Source organism: Vipera ursinii (genome assembly GCF_947247035.1).
Source record: "Vipera ursinii genome assembly, chromosome: 3".
Lineage (NCBI taxonomy): Eukaryota > Metazoa > Chordata > Lepidosauria > Squamata > Viperidae > Vipera > Vipera ursinii.
In genome coordinates, this window is record NC_139516.1 from 208,637,162 (window position 1) to 208,660,674 (window position 23,513).

General features: G+C 46.4%; 1 protein-coding gene across 12 annotated transcripts in view; it reads right to left on the reverse strand.

The window, feature by feature from the left end:
• The window catches only part of SLC45A4 (solute carrier family 45 member 4), a 105,591-nt gene that overhangs the window by 26,858 nt on the left and 55,220 nt on the right, over positions 1 to 23,513 (reverse strand). For all 12 annotated transcript variants that reach the window (XM_083360066.1, XM_083360064.1, XM_083360070.1 and 9 more), the window contains one exon: positions 20,108 to 20,817. In XM_083360066.1, the coding sequence (XP_083216192.1) occupies positions 20,108 to 20,348 (241 nt within the window). In that variant the 5' untranslated portion in view covers positions 20,349 to 20,817. The remainder of the gene's footprint in view (positions 1 to 20,107; positions 20,818 to 23,513) is intronic.

Here is a 23,513-nt window from a genome sequence, read left to right on the forward strand (position 1 = left end):
TTGAGGAATTCTGGGAGCTGGAGTCCACAAGTCATAAAAGGGCCAAGTTTGAAGACCCCTGTCTTAAAGCCTGTTGGCTGGGGAATTCTGGGAGTTGAAGTCCACGAGTCCTAAAAGGGCCAGGTTTGAAGACCCCTGTTAAAGCCTGTTGGCTGGGGAATTCTGGGAGTTGAAGTCCATGAGTCCTAAAAGGGCCAGGTTTGAAGACCCCTGTTAAAGCCTGTTGGCTGGGGAATTCTGGGAGTTGAAGTCCACGAGCCCTAAAAGGGCCAGGTTTGAAGACCCCTGTCTTAAAGCCTGTTGGCTGAGGAATTCTGGGAGTTGAAGTCCACGAGTCCTAAAAGGGCCAAGTTTGAAGACCCCTGTCTTAAAGCCTGTTGGCTGAGGAATTCTGGGAGTTGGAGTCCACGAGTCCTAAAAGGGCCAAGTTTGAAGACCCCTGTCTTAAAGCCTGTTGGCTGGGGAATTCTGGGAGTTGAAGTCCACGAGTCCTAAAAGGGCCAAGTTTGAAGACCCCTGTCTTAAAGCCTGTTGGCTGAGGAATTCTGGGAGTTGGAGTCCACGAGTCCTAAAAGGGCCAAGTTTGAAGACCCCTGTCTTAAAGCCTGTTGGCTGGGGAATTCTGGGAGTTGAAGTCCACGAGTCCTAAAAGGGCCAAGTTTGAAGACCCCTGTCTTAAAGCCTGTTGGCTGAGGAATTCTGGGAGTTGGAGTCCACGAGTCCTAAAAGGGCCAGGTTTGAAGACCCCTACTCTACTGCTTCTTGTCCTGCCTTCAGGTGCTTTGGAGAAGAGGCCGATATTGGTTTATTCTCTGCCCAAACAAGCCAGGGTCCGTCTTTCGATCCTTCCCCTTGACCTCTGTTGAGTTGTCGAGGTGTGCGAACAGAGGAAGGAACAGACTTGGAAGGACTGTGCTGGAAAACAATCTGGGGGTGGGTGGGAAAAAACCCCACAAACAAAAACCACAGGGTTCTTTCAAACCATTCCCCGATAAGCCCAATCTGATTGTAATTTAAAGGGGAGAAAAAACGACAACAACAACAACAACAACAAAAGGCTGGCTTTGCACAAAGCTGCGGGTCCCACACAAAATCGACGCAAAACCATTTCGCCTCTTGGCAGCCGCTGTTCCAGCTGAGACACCAGCCAAGCGCCACTTCCCAGCCGGCTGGCTACAAACAAACAGGACATTATACGGTAAATAAGTTTTATTTGTTCTTCTCTACCCCCTCCACCCCGGTCCCCCCCCCCCCGAGACGAAAAAAGAAAAGAAAGATAACGAGGTTATCAACAATAGTGTGAGCCAAGGAGTTTGCGGGTTCACAGGAAGCCGACAGGACTCGCTGGCTGGTCACACAGCAGACTCAGAGGTTGTGGTATTTTAGGAAGAGGAGGGGTGTGTGTGTTTGTGTGTGTGTGTGAGAGAGAGAGAGAGAGAGAGACTCCGTGCTGGCAAGACATCCACGCTCTCAAAAAGTCTAGCGCAGCTAAGTCCTCGGCGTGTGGCCCACAACTCAGCCCCGCATTTCCAAGCAGGACAGTCGTTAAGCGAGTCACACGGTTGTTAAGTGAATCCGGCTTCCCCGTTCGACTTGGCTGCTCAGGAGGTCGCAAAAGGGGAGCGCGTGACTCCGGGACGCTGTGACCGTCATAAACGTGAGTCAGTCTCGGCTTCCCCACTGACTCGGCTTAGTTCAGAAGACCGCAAAAGTGGGTGGGTGGGGGGAAATCGCCCGAGCTCGGGACACTGTGACCGTCGTAAATAGGAGTCGGTGGGCCGATATCTGAATTTGGGTCAGACGTCGCGCTTTTTTTTTTTTAAGTGCCGTTGAAACTCAACGGTCGCTAAATGAACCGTCGTTAAGTCGAGGACTACCTGGGGTAGCACCTTTGACGGGTTCCCCTTCTTGGGTGGGTTTGCCGCTCTCTTCTTCGGAGGAACCCCGTGGGAGGACCACGGAGAAGAAAAGGACGTTTTTGGGTGGACAAAGGTTGGGGAGGTTTTTCCTGGTTCAGGGAAGACCCCCCCCCCAAACCATCTTTTCTAACTCTCAGAAAAATGGATGTGACAAAGCAAGAACCAAAAGCTTGGCCTTCAAACCCCACAGAGGGTCCTCGACTTACAACGCTTCGTTTAATGACCGTCCAAAGTTTACAGCCACACTGGGGGGGAAAAAAGAGGCTTACGATTGTTTTTCCGCACTTAACCGCCCTTGCGGAATCTCCCGAAGGTCACGCAATCAAAATTCAGAAGGTTTTGGCGACGGGATCCTACTTAACGACGGTCGCAGCGCCCCGGGGAATCGCGCGGTCCGCTTTTGCGACTTTCCAACCAGCAAAGCCGAGGGGGGAAAAAGCCAGATTCGCTTAACGACCGGGTTCCTGACTTTTAACAGACGCAACGAGTCGCTTCGCGACGGTGGCGGGAAGAGTCGTAAAACGGGGCAAAACTCACCGAGCAAACGTTTCGCTTCGCGAGATAAAATTTTGGGCTCAACGGCGGCCGTACGTCGAGGACCAGCTGTTGTGCGCCTGCAAAGCCGTGTGCGGTTGTTAAAGGTGCTTACCGCTCCGGGAAGTCTCTGCTGGAAACTGGAAACCCACGCCAGTTTTTGGAGAAAACGTCGTGAATCCTATCGCACGACCGTGAGACACACTGCAAGCCACCGTGAACGTGGTTGCTGAATACCCAAAATGTGGTATTTTGCAGAGGGGGGGAGGCGGCTATTTGGTCTTTGGAACCGGGACGTAAGTACCTTTTCGGGGTGGGTGGGTGGGCAGTGGTGGGATCCAGCCGGTTCGCACCACTTCGGCAGAACCGGTAGCTGATTTTTTTGTTGCCCAGGCCCAGAATGGACTTCTGGAAGCGGCATCCACGCAGAGAACCGGTTGTTCGCCTATTTGAATCCCACCACTGGTGGGGGAGGGGGGGAGGATCTGGTTATATCTTTGGATGTTTGCTAAGCAACCGGCCGTAAGTCGAGGACTACCTCTGCAGGCGTCGTCCAGCTTCCGTCGGGTCTCCACGTTAGAAGGGGACAATGTTTTTTTTGTGTGTGGTTTATGCAAACCCCTTCGCCACGGGGAGGGCGAGGCTGAGACTCAAATCGTGGGTGCCAAGCAAGCCGGGATTGATTTTTTTTTTGAGACAAATTTTGCAGTCGGCCTCATTTGTTGATGATGATGATGATGATGATGATGATGATGATGATGATAATAATAATAATAATAATAATAATAATAATAATAATAATAATAATAATAAATAATGACAATATGCCAATTTTAGAATTTCCACTTGGGATTCCCCAAGCTCCCTGCCTGAAAACGGCAAAGAATTGTGCGGCTAATGCAGTTAGGTTTTGTGCAGTTAGGCAGCTGAGCTCCGAGAAGTGCAAAAAAAATGGGATTTGTTGCCAAGCCTTGATTTATGTCCCTGGACGGTTCGCAGTCTCCTGAGACTATCAGCTGTTTAATTCATGCCTTTGTTTTAATTCAAAATAGACCAATGCCAACAATTATAATTTCGGAGGAGTGTGCTGAGGGCGCCCGACGTGTCCTGATTTCTTTGGAGTTTTCCCAAAGTTTTGGATTGCTCTGATATCATTAACCTGTAAATTCCAGGTGATTATTAACACGGATAGACCTCCGGTTACGTCTGGTCCTTGGCTTGCGACCGCAACGGAGCCCAAAATTTATGCTGCTGGGTGAGAAAATTTGTTAATCCCCGTTTTGCGACTTCTCTTGCCACATTTCTTATGTGAATCGCTGCTGTTGTTAAATGAGTCCCACGGTTGTTAAGTGAATCCGGCTTCCCCGTTGACTTGGCTGGTCAGGAGGTCGCAAAAGGGGAGCGCGTGACTCCGGGACGCTGCGACCGTCATAAATGTGAGTCAGCTCTCAAGCATCCGGATGTAAATCACGTGGCCCTGGGGAATGCTGCAACGGCCGTAAGGGTGGAAAACGGTCGTAAGTCCCTTTTAACTTCGGTCACTAAATGAACTGTTGTAAGTAGAGGACGGCCTGTAATGACTGACCCTGAAAGGGCTACTTAGGACCTGGATTCAAAGTTCTGGTGTTTGCATTGTGATCACTCAAGAAACTGCCCTGCAATTTTGACCATTTGCAGCATCCCGCGTTTGTAATTCAAGGACCGCCTGGAAAATTTCTTTGGCTCTGGGTACCCCCCCCCCCAGCCCTTTCCTCGCAGAAATTCCAACTTCCTGGACAAAAAAAAATAACAACTTCCACAATTTCCTGCTTATTAGGGATTCAACCTAGCTTGGATCAATGGCCAGGAGAGGGAAATTCACATTTTCAGCTTGATCTTCAAAAGATTATTGGATCCTGCTGAAACCCGGCCAAATATTGGGGTTTCCATCTGAGAATCAGGTTTACTACACAGGCACCGGAAGAGAGTTGCGTTGACAAAAAAAAAGGGACATTTACGTGACGACACCCCAACTAAACCCCAAGGAATCCTTGGATTTACAACCGCAATTGAATCCAAAATTTCCGTTGCTAAGCGAGGCAGTTATGGGGTGAGCTGTGCCTCATTTTACGAGCTTTTTTTTTGGGGGGGTGATCACAGTTGTTGTGAGTCACTGCGGTTGTTAAGTGAATCGTGTAGTTTGTTAAGCTACTCTTGATTAGGCTTCTCGAAAGCGGGTTGGGAAGGTTACAAAAGGTGACGATCATTTGATCTCAGGACACTGACAACCGTCACGAACACATGCCAGTTGCCAAGTGCCCGAATTTGATCATGTGACCCTGGGAAGGCTGCAACGGTCGTTAAGTGTGAAAAACCGGTTGAACGTCACTTTTTTCCAATGCCGTTGTAACTTTGAACTAAATGAACGTTGTAAGTTGGGGATTATCTGGATCCCCACACTACTACTACTACTACTACTACTACTACTAATAATAATAATAATAATAATAATAATTGGAACACAACACGCCAGATATCGCAGTCATAGAGAACCGAAGCGTACAGTTGATTGATATCGCTGTACCAGGAGATGCCAGAGTCGAAGAAAAAGAACTGGGAAAAATTACAAAATACCGCGACCTGGCCATCGAAACTGCGCGATTATGGATGAAACGTGTGACAGTGATAACCATGGTCATCGGGGTCCTGGGAACTATGTCCACAAACTTTGCAAAATACATCAAGAAATTGCAGCTTCCCGCAATAACTCCAGCAAAGTTACAAAAAACTGCGCTACTCGGAACATCTTACATTTTAAGGAGATACCTGATTGATACCTAGGATGCTGGCAGCAGCCCGTGTCAACCATTTGTGCCAGTCAACTTGAGTGTTTAGTTGACTGAGTTTCATGTTTAATGAATAAGTTTTATATAATAATAATGATAATAAAGTTGGAAGGGACCTTGGAGGTCATCTAGTCCAACCCCCCTGCTCAGGCAGGAAACCCTAGACCATTTCAGACAAGTGGCTGTCCAGTCTCTTCTTAAAAACTTCCAGTATTGGAGCACCCACAACTTCTGGAGGCAGGTTGTTCCACTGGTTAATTGTTCTAACTGTCAGGAATTTCCTCCTTAGTTCCAGGTTGCTTCTCTCCTTGACGAGTTTCCATCCGTTGCTTCTTGTCCTGCCTTCAGGCGCTCTGGAGAATAGCTTGACTCCCTCTTCTTTGGGGCAGCCCCTGAGATACTGGGACACTGCTATCATGTCACCCCCTCGTCCTTTTCTTCAGTAAACTAGACAGACCCAATTCCCGCAACCGTTCCTCATATGTTTGAGCCTCCAGTCCCCTGATCATCTTTGTTGCTCTTCTCTGCACTCTTTCCAGAGTCTCAACATCTTGTTTTACATCGTGGTGCCAAAAAACCGGACGCAGGCTTCTAAGTGTGGCCTCGCCAAGGCCTTGTAAAGTGGTATTAACACTTCACTTCAGGTTTAAGTCACAGGGACGGGAATCACCCGGCATATGTCACAACGTGGCCTCAGTCAAAATGCCCATCGGTGTGTAATCCTGCCAGGTACAGAAAATATTGGATTGCAGATAGAATTTTGATCCGTTTAGTTTTTGGAAAAAAATATATATTATAGGATACAAAAAAAGTAGCAGATAGGGGGGGGGTTTGTGGGGGGGAGGAGGGAAAGAGCAGGACCTTCAAAAATACCACATTGGATCAATTCGGTTCCAAGGAAATTTCTTTTAGAATTTTTGCAGATTTCCCCCCCCACACACACACACAACCCTTTAAAGCAAGCTAGATTTATAGCAGTGTGTTTACTTGACAATTTAAGCCAATTTTTTTTGCTCGTCTCTAACTCAACTTGATATACTATTGCACTGTAATCCATAGTGGCTAGCGCAGGGGTCTTCAAACTTGGCCCTTTTATGACTTGTGGACTTCAACTCCCAGAATTCCTCAGCCAGCTTTGCTGGCTGAGGAATTCTGGGAGTTGAAGTCCACAAGTCATAAAAGGGCCAAGTTTGAAGACCCCTGGGCTAGAGGTTTGGGTAGCACGAACCGTGACTCCCAAGCCATAGCTTTTAAAACAGAAACAAACAGGAACTTGGGATGAAACTGATCTCATTCGTGGGATCTCTGGAAGCGGGCATATCCTGTTTTTGGTAAACTAGGAGAGGGATGCTTTAAACCAAATAAAATATCTTTAAAATGAGCAAAATGCACCAGCAAAACCCCTTTGCCCAAGGAAGGGCTCCTCGAAAAAGGTTAACTGGCTACACTTCTGCTGGAGAGGAACATCCAAAACCAGCACATTTATCTTATATTCTTTGCATTTGTCTCGTGGCCGGCACAGGCGGGGCTGAAATCCGCAGGATTTGAATCTGGGTCCTAAAAATGCAAAAGGCACGCAATGCCTCCGAAGGGCCTTGGCTGTGGACTCTGGCCTGGCGTGAGCTTGTGGAGAAGAACAGGAAGGCTGGATTCTTGCAGGGTGGGAACGGCAGGGGAGATCCATAGGATGACGATCTTATAAACCGAATAACCGAGTTGGGAGGGATCTTCCTTCCTTCCTTCCTTCCTTCCTTCCTTCCTTCCTTCCTTCCTTCCTTCCTTCCTTCCTTCCTTCCTTCCTTCCTTTCCTTCCTTTCCTTCCTTCCTTCTTTTCTTTTGCTTTCTGTCTTTTTTCTTTTTCTCTCTTTCTTTCCTTTTTCTTTCTGTTTGTCTTTCTTTCTTTCTGTCTTTCTTTTTCTTTGTCTTTTTTTTCTCTTTCCGTCTTTCTTTCTTTCTTTTTGTTTGTCTTTCTGTGTCTTTGTCTTTCTTTCTTTCTTTCTTTCTTTTTCTTTGTGTCTTTCTCTTTCTTTCTTTCTCTTTCTTTCCATTTGTCTGTCTCTCTCTCTTTCTTTCTTTCTTTTTCTTTCTTCCTTTCTTTTATTTTCTTTCTCTTTCTGTCTGTCTTTTTCTTTGTTTGTCTTTCTTTTTTGTTTTCTTTCTTTCTGTTTGTCTTTCTGTGTCTTTTTCTTTCTTTCTTTCTGTCTTCTTTGTTTGTCTGTCTTTTTTCTTTCTTTCTTTCTTTCTCTTTCTTTCTTTCTCTTTCTTTCTTTCTTTCTCTTTCTTTCTTTCTCTTTCTTTCTTTCTCTCTTTCTTCTCTCTCTCTCTCTCTCTCTCTCTCTCTCTCTCTCTCTCTTCCTTCTCCCTTTTTTCCTTCAGCTCAGCTTTTCTTGCTGATTCTGCTGATATCCTGTGACTGTACAGGTCAAGGGTTACATATGGTTTGCGTGAGCCGGAGATCCTGACCTATACCCTTCCAGACCAAGGGCTGCCCGATTTCTTCTTAAAAGCCTCCAAGACATGGAGCACCCACAACTTCTGGAGGCCAGCCATTCCACTGGTTCATTGTTCTCGCCGTCGGGAAATTTCCCCTTAATTCCAATTCATTCCTTTGCTCATTGCCACCCGTTGTTTCTCGTCCTGCCTTCAAATGTTTTTTGGGACAATGCAAGCAGTTCCCCGACTTACAAAAATTCATTTCGTGACCGCTCGAAGTTACGGCAGCACTGAAAAGTGGCCTACGACTGTTTTTTCACGCCACTGCAGCCTCCCTGGGGTCACGTGATGAAAATCCGACCGCTGAGTAAAACGGGATCGTGACGTTTGCAGTCTCCAGGCTCACGTGCCTCCCCCCTTTGGAGACTTTTCGACAAGCAGAGACAAGCCAGATTCAGTTAACAACCACGTTGGCAATTTGACAACTGCAGTGTTTTACCCAATAACTGTGGCAGGACAGGTCATAAGAATGGGGCAAAATTCACTTAACAATTGTCTCGCTTAGAGACCGAAACTTTGGGCTCAATTTTGGTCACGAGCTGGGGTCTGGAAGCTGACAGGTGACATCAAAGGCAGCGTATGCAACCTTGAACTTATTCCAGGTGACTAGAGAATGATTAACAAAGCTCTCTCGGGAGCTTTTTCACAGAACTGCAATACTGACTCACACCTGGCAATTAGCCAGACCCTCCCTGACCTTTTCCCAAATAAGGAACTGCATTAATTCCATTTTTTTTTCTCCCTTAAACATTGCATCACCGTAGGCCATTTATATATACATACATACATACATACATACATATATGTGTGTGTGTGTGTGTGTGTGTGTGTGTTTGTGTGTGTGCGTGTGTGTGTAAAGGGAGACTGAAATTAATTAAATTAAATTAATTCTTTGTTAGTAATTTACACAAATATATGAACTGTCCGGTGTGACTATAGCCTGTTCGATGGCCTAAGATAGGCTGAAAGCAGGAAATAAAGATTTGCCCCATGTTTGGGGCCTAGCAAGGTAATCTAAATAGTTAACATTTGACATATATATATATATATATATATATATATATATATATATATATATATATATATATATATATATATATATATATATATATACATATATATATATATATATATACATACACACACACACATACATACATACGAATCTCAGAAGGGTATGGCTGACTGATGAAAACTAATAAGTTTGAAATGCATATCAGTCTCCCTTAATTCTTTGTTAGCAATTTAAAATTTACCCAAATATGAGCTGTCACCGGTGTGACTACTGCCTGTCGATGGCCTTCAGGTTAGGCTGACACAGGAAATTTGTCCCATGTTTGGGGCCTAGCAAGGTAATCTAAAAATAGTTAACAAGCATTTGACATATATATATATATATATATATATATATATATATATATATATATATATATGTTTTCTATATATATATCCTTATTTAAGTCACCCGTGGCTTGCGCTCAATCCGTCATTCAGGGATGTCAGCAAGGACTTTAAAAAAAATAATTAAAAAAAATCCGATATTAAATGCACAGCGATTAATCAGTTTTATATAAGAGCGGGTCTGCGGGCGTTCAGAGTGAAAATGAGGTCATCCAGGAGGCGAGGGATAAACTCTTGAAATGAGACTTTGCGGTGATGCCAGCAAGGGGCAAAGAGAGAACAGAGCACCGCATGGAACGAGCTGAACTAAAGCAGCCCAAGTCCGTCTGAGAATGGGGGGGGGGGAGGAAAGCATTTTTGAGTAAATACAATCTATTAAGGGGAATAAAAGCAGCCTGACAGCACCGCAGCAGTTTCTTCTGCAGAAGAATGGCGAAAGGCGTAAGATGAAGTACCCGAGTTGCGGGTTTTGAGAAAGGCGCCGACACTGCCCCGCCCCGAAACACTCAAAAGCGCCTTTCCCACATCAAGAGGGCAAGAAAAATGGCAGGCATAAAAGTGACCAAAAAAAAAAAAAGAGAGAGAGATTTGCGGGCATCCAGAACCTGCCAACTTTGTACGGCACTGAACGCTCAAAAGACCTGGTTGGCAAGGCCTGGCACAGAGTTAAAAAAAACAAGGAGGCCGGACGGCATTTTTAAATAGCCAAATTTGAATTTCTTCTCATCACACAGAGCCAATGCTGTGCTTTGGGAAATTTACTCTTTTTTTGGGGGGGGGCCTTACTGTGTTCTCCCACTGATTCATTTATTTATTTATTTCTAGCATTTCGAGGTCTTCTAGTCCAGAGGTCCCCAACCTTTTTCGGCTGGCGGACCGGAGGGAAAGGGAGGGGGAAGCATTTTAAACACGCCCGCGTGCGGGGAAACGAGGCCATGAGCACACGGGCAAGGCAAATGGGGGAGCGCTAGTGGCCGCGGGACACTTGCTAGCCCTGCCCCGTTTTCTTACTATGCCCCGTTATCGCACTGACCCGTGCCCCGTTTTCATGCTGTGCTGCACCGTTACCACGCCCCATTTTTGCACCACACGGCGCCCCGTTTTCACTACGGCCGCGGCGCTAGCATGACGTGCGGGCACTGGCCAGCCTGTCCTGCAGCCAGCAGCACATGGCCCGGTAGTGGGCGGCGGCCCAAAGGTTGGGGACCCCTGTTCTAGACCAAGTAGCAGACCTTAAGCCATTATGGACAAATGGTTATCCTATCTCTTCTCAAAAACCTCCAGAGATGGAGCACCCACAACTTCTGAAGGACGATGGATTCTGAAAATGGGACTATGATCCATAGCTACCATCAACTGAGCCATCTGTAGATGGTTTACAAAGATACCCAGGAACAGCTTTGAGAAAGTATTATAATACAGGGGTCCCCAACCCCCAGGCTGCGTCCCAATACCGGGCTGTGAGCTGTTTGAAACCAGGCCGCGGAAGCAGTGGGCGAGAATGCACATCCGTGCATCCCCCCCCTTGCGTAAGCAGTGGGTGAGCATGTGTGCTCCATTTGCGCAAGTGGCAGGCACACATGACCACTGCTTGCAAATGGAGCTGTGCATGCAAATAGAATAGAATAGAATAGAATAGAATAGAATAGAATAGAATAGAATAGAATAGAATAGAATAGAATAGAATGGGAAATATAGAATAGAATAGAATAGAATAGAATGGGAAATATAGAATAGAATAGAATAGAATAGAATAGAATAGAATAGAATAGAATAGAATAGAATAGAATAATAGAATAGAATAGAATAGAATAGAATAGAATAGAATAGAATAGAATAGAATAGAATAGAATAGTATAGTATAGAATAGAATAGAATAGAATATATGGAATGGAATGGAATGGAATGGAATAGAATAGAACAGGGTTGGAAGGGACCTTGGAGGTCGTCTAGTCCAACCCCCTGCTCAGGCAGTAAACCCTAGACCAGTGTCTTCTTAAAGACTTCCAGTGTTGGAGTGTTCACAGCTTCTGGAGGCAGGTTGTTCCACTGTCAAAAAGTTTCTCCTTAGTTCTAGGTTGCTTCTCTCCTTGATGAGTTTCCATCCGTTGCTTCTTCTCCTGCCTTCAGGCACTTTGGAGAATAGCTTGACTCCCTCTTCTTTGGGGCAGCCCCTGAGAGATTGGATCACTGCTATCATGTCCCCCCTTGTCCTTCCCTCTATTAAACTAGACATACCCAATTCCAGCAGCCGTTCCTTATATGTTTTAGCCTCCAGTCCCCTGATCATCTTTGTTGCTCTTCTCTGCACTCTTTCTAGAGTCTCAACATCTTTTTTACATCGTGGTGACCAAAACTGGATGCAGGATTCCAAGTGTGGCCTTACCAAGGCCTTGTAAAGGGGTATTAATACTTCACGTGACCAGGACTTGCCTGCCACCCCTGCAGAACCATCCCGCCACCCTCGCCGGTCAGCAAAGCCGGAAAGGTTGGGAAACTCTGGTTTAATAGATCTCAAGGTAGTCCTTGATTTATGACCGCTCGTTAAGCGACTGTTCAAAGTTACAATGGACCAGAGAAATGGGACTCACGACCCATTCGAAGTTCCGACGACCCGGCCCGGGGGGGGTGTGTGTGTCACGGGACTGCATTTTGGATGCTTAGCAGCCAGTCTGCATTTAGGGCTGTTTGCAGAGCTGTGACTGTGATTTCCATTTTACCCCGAAATCAGGATTTGCTTCTGGTTTCCAGCAAAACTCGCCCCATAGCAAACAATGGACTCACGTACAACCGCTGCTTTTGCTTAACAGCCATTGCAAAGAAAATTGCATAAAATTGGGGGCGGTTGTGTGGTGACTTGCTTTAGAATAGAATAGAATAGAATAGAATAGAATAGAATAGAATAGAATAGAATAGAATAGAATAGAATAGAATAGAATAGAATAGAATAGAATAGAATAGGAGCTGGAAGGGACCTTGGAGGTCTTCTAGTCCAGCCCCCTGCTCAGGCAGGAGAACCTATGCCACGCCAGACAAGTGACTGTCTAGCCTCTTCTTAAAAATCTCCAGTCATTGAGCGCCCACGATTTCTGGAGGCAAGCTGTTCCACCGGTTGATTGTCCTCACTGTCAGGAAGTTTCTCCTTAGCTCCAGGTCGCTCCTCTTCTTGATTAACCAACCAGAATAGAGCTGGAAGGGACCTTGGAGGTCTTCTAGTCCAGCCCCCTGCTCAAGCAGGGGACCATATGTCATTCCAGACAAGCGACTGTCCAGCCTCTTCTTAAAAACCTCCAGTGATGGAACGCCCACGATTTCTGGAGGCAGGTTGTTCCAGTGGTTAATTGTCCTCACTGTCAGGAAGTTTCTCCTTAATTCCAGGTTGCTTCTCTCCTTGGTCAGTTTCCAACCATTGTTTCTTGTCCTTCCCTCTGGTGCTTTGGAGAATAACTTGACCCCCTCCTCTTCTTGGTGGCAGCCCCTCAAATATTTAAACACTGCTATCACGTCACCCCTATTTCTTCTTTTCTTTAGACTAGCCAAACCCAAGTCCTGCAGCCGTTGACTTATAAGCTAAATTGTGGCTTCGGTTGCAGTCAGAAGTGGAGGACGATCGTGTTTCAACCCTCCAAAGGAGTTCTTTAAAAGACACATGCTTGCCGATCCGTGCTCCCCAGTGCTTCCGACGGAGAGGACAATCTCGGTGCCAACGCACACCCGAAATCTGCAAACTGGCTTTCTTTCGTTTTTTTTGTGTTGTTTTTTTTTTGCAAAAAAAAAAATAACGCTTCCTGTCTAAAGCTATTAAAATTTGCGCGCCCCTTTTGATGTGCGTGAGACTTGGGGAAGTTACGGCTTTCTGTTGCTTCCCGCTAAGATGCACCAGCCCGACCGAATGTCAAAATTGTTGAGTTCCGTTCTGGGCAGGAGATGGCTGTCGGCACAATCAGAGCATTGAGGAAATCTTCACGTAGCATATTGGTAGCTAACTGAAGCTAATTCAGGAGCAGAAGGCAATCTGGGCTGAAGGCTCTGAAAAGGGCTTTTGTGCTTGTAGCACTTAATTACCCTAACAAAGAGGAGGATTTTATTCGGAGATAAAACCCCGTAGGCAATCGCTAGGCTGAAGGCCAGAATCCTGACAATCCTCCCCAGATTATTATTATTGTTTTTATCGGAAGCGGAGGAGGAATACAGGTAGTCCTCGACTAAGCGAGACATGGGTGAAGTTTTGAGTTGGGCTCCATTTTAAGACCTGCCTTGGTCGCAGTTCTCAAGCGAATCGCTGCAGCTGTTAAAAGTTTGAATAGAATAGAGATGGAAGGGACCTTGGAGGTCTTCTAGTCCAGCCCTCTGCTGAAAAGGCTGGGGACCTCTGGACTGGAAGACCTCCGAGGTCCCTTCCAATTCTATTATTCTATGTTCTATACCAGAGGTCCCCAACCTTTCGGGCACCAGCAACCGCTTCCGCGGAGAGAGGTTTTTCCGCGGACTGGAGGGTGCGTCGTTTTGTGTGCTGCAGATGGGGCTTTGCTTGTTTGTGTGGACCGGTTGCTGGCATGCCGCAGCCCGGTACCGGTCCACGGCCCAAGGGGCTGGGGACCCCTGTTCTATAAGATGGTTTGTACTACAAATATCTCCAAATTCAGCCAGAATGGACAATGGCTAAAAGCTGCATATTTTCTGAACGGATGCACAGCAATGTGTATTTGGATCTAACCCTTTCATGTCATCCCTGCTTGAAGTTTGGGAGTTTCAAACTGAAATTTGTATCCTGATAACCAAGAGGTAAGGTACATCTGAAGGGACGACAGAGAATGAGGTGGCTGGATGGAGTCACTCAAGCAGGAGGCGTGAGCTTAAATGGACTCCAGAAGATGGCGGAGGACAAGTAAGGCCTGGAGGAACGTTGTCCCTGGGGTCGCGATGGGTCGGACACGACTTCGCAGCTAACAACAACAAAGGTACATCTTGGCTCCGCCTAGCCAAGGAAAACTTATCCAGTCCTGGCAACAGCTTTTAAAAATGAAAGACACTTTGGCAACCGGCTGAAATCCTCCAAAGCAAGCTGGCGCGACTGCCAGAAATAAGATTTGCAGCATTCCAAAGCACAAAGATTCTGTTCACGCCTCTTTGAAGAACGGCAAACGTGATTTCGGCTACGCAACGTAGAAAGGAAATAGGGTTTTGCTGGTTCTTGAAAAGAGGTGAGGCTGAGGAACAAAAGTTTTAGGCTTTCAAAGGAAGCACGCAGCTTCGTCTTACAGGAAAAGTCCTCGTTTAGTGACCGTTCATAGTTACAACACGTAGCTTAGGACCGTTTTTCACACTTAACGACCACTTGATCAAAATTTCCGACGCTTGGCAACTGGCTCGTATTTATGACGGTGGCCGTGTCCCCCCCCCGTGGGTCATGTGATCGATCCCCCTTTGGCGACCTTCCGACAAGCAAAGTCAATGGGGAAGAGGCAGCTTCACTTAACAACCGTGTGGCTAACTGAACAGCTGCAGTGATTCACTTAATGACTGTGGCAAGATGGGGCGAAACTCACTGAGCAAATGTCTCACTTAACAACAGAAGCTCTGTGACCTTCCCAGCCAGCTTCTGAGAAGCAAAGTCAGCCGGGGGGCGGGGGGAAGGCCAGATCCGCTTAATGACGGTATGATTCACTTAAGAACTGCAGCGATTCACTTAACAAGCACGGCAAAAAGGTCGCACACTTAACAAGTGTTTTTCGCTTAGCAATGGACATTTTGGGCTGAACTGTGGACGTAAATCGAGGATTATCTCTGCTGACGAGTGGAAAATTCCACTGCTTTGGTTATTTCGTTAAAAGGCAGCCTTTATGAGCTTGGAGGGATCTACAACATGCCAGATCACTGGAAGTGGGGAAGACGAAGAGGTAATCTAAACCTTTTCTGGGTTAGACTGAGATTCTGTTTGTTGAGTTTTGACCACTCTGGCCTCCCAGCTTGTTGTCCTTTGTGGTCTCGTTTCTTGGGCATGTCCACGGACACTAGACTCTTTGAAAAGCTACTTGTTTGTAACTTGCCAGTAAGGAAAGGGTACACCAAGTGGAATCTTTGACGAATGTTCCTAAGACGGAAGGAGTCACCCGTTTGCTAAATTGCCCACTCCACAATTTGCAACAACAACATCCACTCGTGCTACAGAATTCCCCTTATGCCAAGACTGGGGTGGCGGCGGTGATGATAGTGGAACTGACTTGGGAAAAAATAAAATAAGTTTACTAGATTGCTAGGGGGTGCGATCGCTCAGCGGTTAAAGGTGGAGAACTGACAGCCCAGGTCTCAACCGCTGCTAACATCGGATGTTTTTGCTTTGACAACTGTTGGGAGATGCAATCTTTTTCTTCTTATGTTTTACTCTTAGAGTTAGATGAGGCTGGGGGGGGGGGAGGAATGTGGGTGACTGTTTAGCTAGACACAACAATAGTGGACCTAGCGTGAGAACCAAGGTTATTGAAATAAGAGGTGATAAGAATTGGTGGGCTGGACAGCTGGAGGGGAAGGCCGCATTTCAAACTAATTGGAGAATGTGATTTATGACTGTTCATTGGAGGAGGGAATTCTGCTTTGATACTATGTGCTCAGGGGAAGGGAATTCAGATTTTGGCTTCGATTATTAAGTGCCGATGCTGTGCTTCTCGAATAAAGATCCTTTAAGGTAAACAAGGCCTCGAAGTTCTTTGAAGAGTTTCATCTTTCAGAACCATGACACCAGGTTCAAGACCCGAGCGTGTGGTTTGGTTGTTAAGCGAACACCGCGGTCACCAAGGGAATCTGTTTTTCCCCCATTAGTTTTTTTTTTTTTTGCTTGAAACTGAAAATGCCAGAAAGAGTGTCACAAACTGAGGTCACATGATTGCAGGACACTGAAAATGGCTGTAAAGGTGAGCTGGTTTCCAAATGCCCAAAGACAATTGTGTGTGTGTGTGTGTGTGTGTGTGTGTGTGTGTGTGTGTGTGTTGTGTGTTAACTTCAAAAACACATTGAAAATAACTCTGGAAAGGTCCATTGTAAGTTTGAACAGTCAGCAAGAAATCAGCCGGAAGTCGAGAACTGGCTGTAGGAATTTTGATTCTGAGCATCTATAACAACAACAACAAAACAACAATAATACGACCTACAAATAGAAATAGAAAGACTGTGGCAAAGGCAAGCAAGGGTGATACCAATAGTAATAGGCGCCTTGGTGCAATCCCAAAACAACTGGAGCACCACTTGGACACCATCATCGGCATTGACAAATTCGCCATTAGTCAATTGCAAAAGGCGGCCTTACTAGGAACTGTTTCCATCCTGCGACGATATCTATAATACCATCAAATATCCATATCTGCCTATCCCAGGTCCTTGGTAAGGACTTGATAGGTAGAGAAAAATGCCAAATCCAGTCTGAGCATCTGGCTGACTGTGCGATGATCAATAACAACAACAACAACAATAATAAAAGTTGGAAGGGAGCTTGGAGGTCATCTAGTCCAACCACCTGCTCAGGCAGGAAACCCGTCGTCCTTCTCTTCATTAAACTAGACATACCCAATTCCAGCAACCGTTTCTTCCTCGTTTTGTTGTTTTAACTATTTTTGTTGTTATTTACTGATTGCATGCAGACCAGTGTTGCATGTTTTCAGTAGGGTGGCTTATCCATTTCTTAAAGATCAGTAGTCCTCAACTTACAACTGTTCATTTAATGACCATTCGAAGTTGCGATGGCAGTGCGGGGAAAAAAGGCGCTCACGACAATTTTCCACACTTAGGACCGTCGCAGCCTCCCCGTGCTCATGTGACTCAGAGGCTCGGTAACTGACTCACACTTACGACCGTTGCAGTGCCCCAAGGCCACGTATGGATTTTTCATACTTTGCCCTGTTGGTGTCTTCAATGTTGGAAAGCCACCCACATTTTCTCGCCCCGTGGGTGGGCTCTGAAAGTCAACTCAATAAAATGACCTCGTGATTTCTTCCTTGTAACTGCTTTGCGGGCTGTGTCTGAGCCAGACTGCCTTTGAAAAAACTGGTCACAGCCAAACCAGTCGGACAACCCCGATTTCGGGAATTAAGGCTTAAATAAATACCTGCTTTTCTCACTCCGCCGAACGGGAAGAAATTCTAAACCGTGTGGGCAATGTGTTTTCTTTGCAATTAGCTCAACCGTCACCCGCAGATGCCGGGCTCTTAAATGCCCACATAAAACCAGCTGACGATCTACAGTAATTGAGATTTTTTAATTAGCTTGTAAGAAGGAGTTGGAAGGCAACGCCACCAGAAGCGTTTGGGCAGGATTACCTAACAGCTTCGGTTGCCTCACAGTTGCATCTTTGCCTCTTTCGCCTGCGCCTGGACCTTCCACACCTCGGATGGAAATGGGATGGCTTTCCCCAAAGCAGCCAGCTGCGTGCGGCAGCAGCCAAAAACGCTAATGCAATCCTTGGTTGTACAATAAGATGCACAGAGTCAACATCGCGTGAAGTATTAGTACCGCTTGATAAAGCCTTAATGAGGCCACACCTGAAATCCTGCGTCCAGTTTTGGTCACTATATTACAGAAAAGATGTTGGGGGGGGAAAAAGTCCAGAGAAGAGCAACAATGACGATTAGAGGATTGGAGGCTAAAACATAGAAGGAACGGCTGCTGGAATTGGGTAGGTCTAGTTTAACGAAGAGAAGGACGAGGGGGGGACATGATAGCAATGTTCCAGTATCTCAGGGGATGCCCCAAAGAAGAGGGAGTCAAGCCATTCTCCAAAGCGCCCGAAGGCAGGACAAGAAGCAACGGATGGAAACTAGTCAAGGAGAGAAGCAACCTAGAACTCAGGAGAAACTTCCTGACAGTGAGAACAGTTAACCAGTGGAACCACCTGCCTCCAGAAGTGGTGAATGCTCCGACACTGGAAGTTTTTAAGAAGAGACTGGAGCTGCCCTTGGAGACCGCCTGGAAGCTTCAACTGGCTCAGAATGCAGTAGCTGGAACAGCAATGAGGGTTTGCCCAGGTAACACCTCCGTTGCACGAGCTGCACAGATTCCTAGTTTCTTTTCAGGGACAATTCAAGGTGCCTTGAAAGCCCTACCAGGCCCAAGACCAGCCTATCCGTGGGTCTGCCTTAACCTACCTAAGGCAGGGGTAGGCCACCTTGGCTCTTTTATGACTCGTGGACTTCAACTCCCAGAATTCCTCCTCCTCCTCTTCCTCCCCACAAACCCCACTCCCTTCTAGCACTGATGATGTTCCCTAATTGGGAAATGAAACATCTGCAAGACAACAACCCAGCTCAGAGAGCACCAAGGACCCCACAGTCGTCTCTCCTCCTCCTCCTCCTCCTCCTCCTCCTCCTCCTCCTCCTCCTCCTCCTCCTCTTCCTCCTCCCCACAAACCCCACTCCCTCCTAGTACTGATGATGTTACCTAGTTGGGTAATGAAACATCTGCAAGACAACAACCCAGCTCAGAGAGCACCAAGGACCCCACAGTCGTCTCTCCTCCTCCTCCTCCTCCTCCTCCTCCTCCTCCTCCTCCTCCTCCTCCTCTTCCTCCCCACAAACCCCACTCCCTCCTAGCACTGATGATGTTCCCTAATTGGGTAATGAAACATCTGCAAGAAAGCAACCCAGCTCAGAGAGCACCAAGGACCCCACAGTCGTCTCTCCTCCTCCTCCTCCTCCTCCTCCTCCTCCTCCTCCTCCTCCTCCTCTTCCTCCCCACAAACCCCACTCCCTCCTAGCACTGATGATGTTCCCTAATTGGGTAATGAAACATCTGCAAGAAAGCAACCCAGCTCAGAGAGCACCAAGGACCCCACAGTCGTCTCTCCTCCTCCTCCTCCTCCTCCTCCTCCTCCTCCTCCTCCTCCTCCTCTTCCTCCCCACAAACCCCACTCCCTCCTAGCACTGATGATGTTCCCTAATTGGGTAATGAAACATCTGCAAGAAAACAACCCAGCTCAGAGAGCACCAAGGACCCCAGTCGTCTCTCCTCCTCCTCCTCCTCCTCCTCCTCCTCGTCCTCTTCCTCCCCACAAACCCCACTCCCTCCTAGCACTGATGATGTTCCCTAATTGGGTAATGAAACATCTGCAAGAAAGCAACCCAGCTCAGAGAGCACCAAGGACCCCACAGTCGTCTCTCCTCCTCCTCCTCCTCCTCCTCCTCCTCCTCCTCCTCTTCCTCCCCACAAACCCCACTCCCTCCTAGCACTGATGATGTTCCCTAATTGGGTAATGAAACATCTGCAAGAAAGCAACCCAGCTCAGAGAGCACCAAGGACCCCACAGTCGTCTCTCCTCCTCCTCCTCCTCCTCCTCCTCCTCCTCCTCCTCCTCCTCCTCCTCCTCCTCTTCCTCCCCACAAACCCCACTCCCTCCTAGCACTGATGATGTTCCCTAATTGGGTAATGAAACATCTGCAAGAAAGCAACCCAGCTCAGAGAGCACCAAGGACCCCACAGTCGTCTCTCCTCCTCCTCCTCCTCCTCCTCCTCCTCCTCCTCCTCTTCCTCCCCACAAACCCCACTCCCTCCTAGCACTGATGATGTTCCCTAATTGGGTAATGAAACATCTGCAAGAAAGCAACCCAGCTCAGAGAGCACCAAGGACCCCACAGTCGTCTCTCCTCCTCCTCCTCCTCCTCCTCCTCCTCCTCCTCCTCCTCCTCTTCCTCCCCACAAACCCCACTCCCTCCTAGCACTGATGATGTTCCCTAATTGGGTAATGAAACATCTGCAAGACAACAACCCAGCTCAGAGAGCACCAAGGACCCCACAGTCGTCTCTCCTCCTCCTCCTCCTCCTCCTCTTCCTCCCCACAAACCCCACGCCCTCTTAGCACTGATGATGTTCCCTAGTTGGGTCATGAAACGTCTGCAAGGAAACAACCCAGCTCTGAGAGCACCAAGGATGCCCGGCGCCAACTGGACTTACCAATTTGTAACAATACTGGTGTCACCAAAGCTGTCTCCATGGCGTAACAAAATTCCCTGCCAAACATGACGGCGCCGTGCATCACCCATAGCCGTACCGGGATACGGTCTATGGATCCTTCGCTTACAGTCTCTTCTTTGCTCTCTGGCTGCTTTCCGGGTTTCGGGAGCTGAATGCCGGGAAGCTCTTGGACTTGCATAGACTCTGAGTCAGCATTCTGGGGAGCCATTTTCATCACCATAAAAAATACATATATTTTTATATATCTATAGATTTACTATTATTATTATTATTATTTTTTCTTCTTTTTCTTTTTTTTTTCCTTTTTAAAAATCTCTATATAAATAACTCTATCATCTCTAGCGATAAATTAGGGTGCCGTCCGCCGTTCCTCATGGCGTCCCCGTTCCTCCTGGGCGAGCGGTATTTGCAATTTCCCTCCGGGTTTTGGCATCGAATCTTCACAAAGGCTTTCCAAACATTCAGAGGAACATCCAACTTATTTGGTAGAAAGAAAGAAAATTTCAACATATGGCTTGGCTGGATTCCGTTTTTTTTTTTTTGCTTACTGGGATCTAGAGTTAAAAATCCATAATTGCCATTCAGTTAATACCAGTTTCATAATTATAACTGAAGAGGTGTTGAAGTCGTTCTTCTGGCTACACAAAGGTGAAGAGGTGATGCAAATCCCCATCGAGCGGCTGATAAATCTGGAAGGAAAAAAAGGAAGAAAAAAAAAATCAAATCGGAATCAAATCAAGTCACGGATTAACAGAGATTGAGAAAGCGGCCTCGCTTTTTATTCACCAAAAAAAAAAAGGCCTCCGTTCACTCTTGCGGACCTCCTAGCAAAACCAGTCCACTCTTTTAAGCAAGCTCTCTTAACATTATCTTATTTTTTTAATGTTTTTTTAATTTTTTTACAAGTGCCTGGTGTACAGCGTATTGTCTTGGTTTATAAATTTTTTTTAGAAAAAACACACAAGCAATAGTCAAAAATAATTCATTTTTATACTTCCAGAATTAGTATATTGATTAATAGTACATTTCTTGGATCTTCTCTTCTCCCAATAGTATTCTCCTTCAACCTTAAACAAATATAATTTTTAATATTTTCAATGCATAAATCAGGGGTCGGCAACCTCGGCTCTTTTATGACTCATGGACTTCAACTCCCAGAATTCCTGAGCCAGCTGGCTCAGGAATTCTGGGAGTTGAAGTCCATGAGTCATAAAAGAGCCGAGGTTGCCGACCCCTGGCATATAAACACTTTCTTCCAGGTTTATACCAACAATAAGAGCATTCCTATGCGACATTTTTCCCCCCCCTTATCAACTTGTGTTATTTTTTTTATAAAAGTCATCTTATTGGTTTGCCATATATCCTATTTTCATAAATCTTGTCTAAGCTTAATTTCTCCTTAATATTTGAACAATTCTTATCAGTCACAATTTTCTCGGCATTTAGCATCCAAATGTCCAAATGCTCCATTTAAATACTTCACCCCAATATTTTCATATTTCATGTTATAAAAATACTACACTGCTTATCTTATGACATCTACCCATAATATCTTTTCTAATCGGTTTATATTTCACTTGTAGTTATAAAAGTTGATTTGTTAAATCACTATATATCCTTGTTTCAAGGATATTGATATTATTAAAGCTTCATCATCCTCCTCCTCCTCCTCCTCTTCACAAATCCCACTCCCTTCTAGCACTGATGATGTTTCCTAGTTGGGTCATGAAACATCTGCAAGAAAACTAGATGACCTCCAAGGTCCCTTCCCACATTATTGATCATCGCACAGTCAGCCAGATGTTCAGACTGGATTTGGCATTTTTACCTACCTATCGAGTCCTTCCTAAGGACCTGGGATAGGCAGATATGGATGTTTGATGGTATTACAAGATGGAAGCAGTTCCTAGTAAGGCTTAACAACTGTCGATAAGAAAGACAAAAAAGTCTAGATAGTTGACGTGGCAGTGCCTGGAGACAGCAGAATAGAACGAGAAAGAACTGGGGAAGATAACAAAATACAAAGACCTAAAAATAGAAATAGAAAGACTGTGGCAAAGGCAAGCAAGGGTGGTGCCAATAGCAATAGGCGCCTTGGGTGCAATCCCAAAACAACTGGAGCACCACTTGAGCACCATCATCGGCATTGACAAATTCGCCATTAGTCAATTGCAAAAGGCAGCCTTACTAGGAACTGCTTCCATCCTGTGACGATATTTGTAATTCCATTAAACATCCACATCTGCCTATCCCAGGTCTTTGGTAAGGACTCGATAGGTAGACAAAAATGCCGAATCCAGTCTGAACATCTGGCCGACTGCGCGATGATCAATAATAATATATGGAGACAGCAGGATAGACGAGAAAGAACTGGAGAAGATAACAAAATACAAAGACCTACAAGTAGGAATAGAAAGCCTGTGGCAAAGGCAAGCAAGAGTAGTACCAATAGTAATGGGCGCTTTGGGTGCAATCCCAAAACAACTGGAGCGCCACTTGAACACCATCATCGGCACTGACACATTTGCCATTAGTCCATTGCAAAAGAAGGCAGCCTGCCTAGGAAATGCTTCCAACATTATTGTTGTTGTTGTTAAATATATTAATCACTGATCATTTTTGACACTGAAAGAGGAAGCTCAAAAGTTCACAAGGTTGATGCTACATGGAACCAAACTGTGGCTGAATCTGGAGGATCTGCTTTGGGTACCATGAAGCCCCCTCCTCCTCCAGAAGGGAACAAGGAGGACAGGCGGTGGAGGATGGGGAGCGTCCAGAGGATGCGTGCAGAGTCCTGGAGACATCTTTGGAAGCAGCTGCCGTTAACGTTTCCCCGAAAGGGCCTGTTTTAACACATGGAGAATGGCTGCTTGGCTGTCTCAGCCGCTTTTGCCACGCGCCGCTTTCAAACGCTTCGTGGCCTGCACGTGGACAAAGACGGCACCACGTGTCTCAGCCGGCCTGCACGTGGACAGATGTACACATTTTAATGACACCACTCCCTGGGTTAGCTAATGTTCAGCCTTGCCCGTTTCAGCGACGCTGGTCTCCAAGGAACGTCAGTCAGGCTGAATTCTCAGGCTCTTCCCCTCGGTTTTGGGTTGAAAGCAGGAGAACGTGGGGGACAAATCTTCATGCTTGGGTTTCAATGTCTCAGTTGGCCCGGAGCTTTCAGAAATTCAGGGTCTGCCTGAACCTGCCTGAACCTGTGAATCCATGACTTTTTACCTTTCAAGTACCGAGCGTGCTCTTTCTGTGTCAAGGTTGAGAACACTAACGGCTAGCACCGGTCACGTTACCTAGTTGGGTAATGAAACATCTGCAAGAAAACAACCCAGCTCAGAGAGCACCAAGGACTCCACAGTTGTTGTTGTCTTCCTCCTCC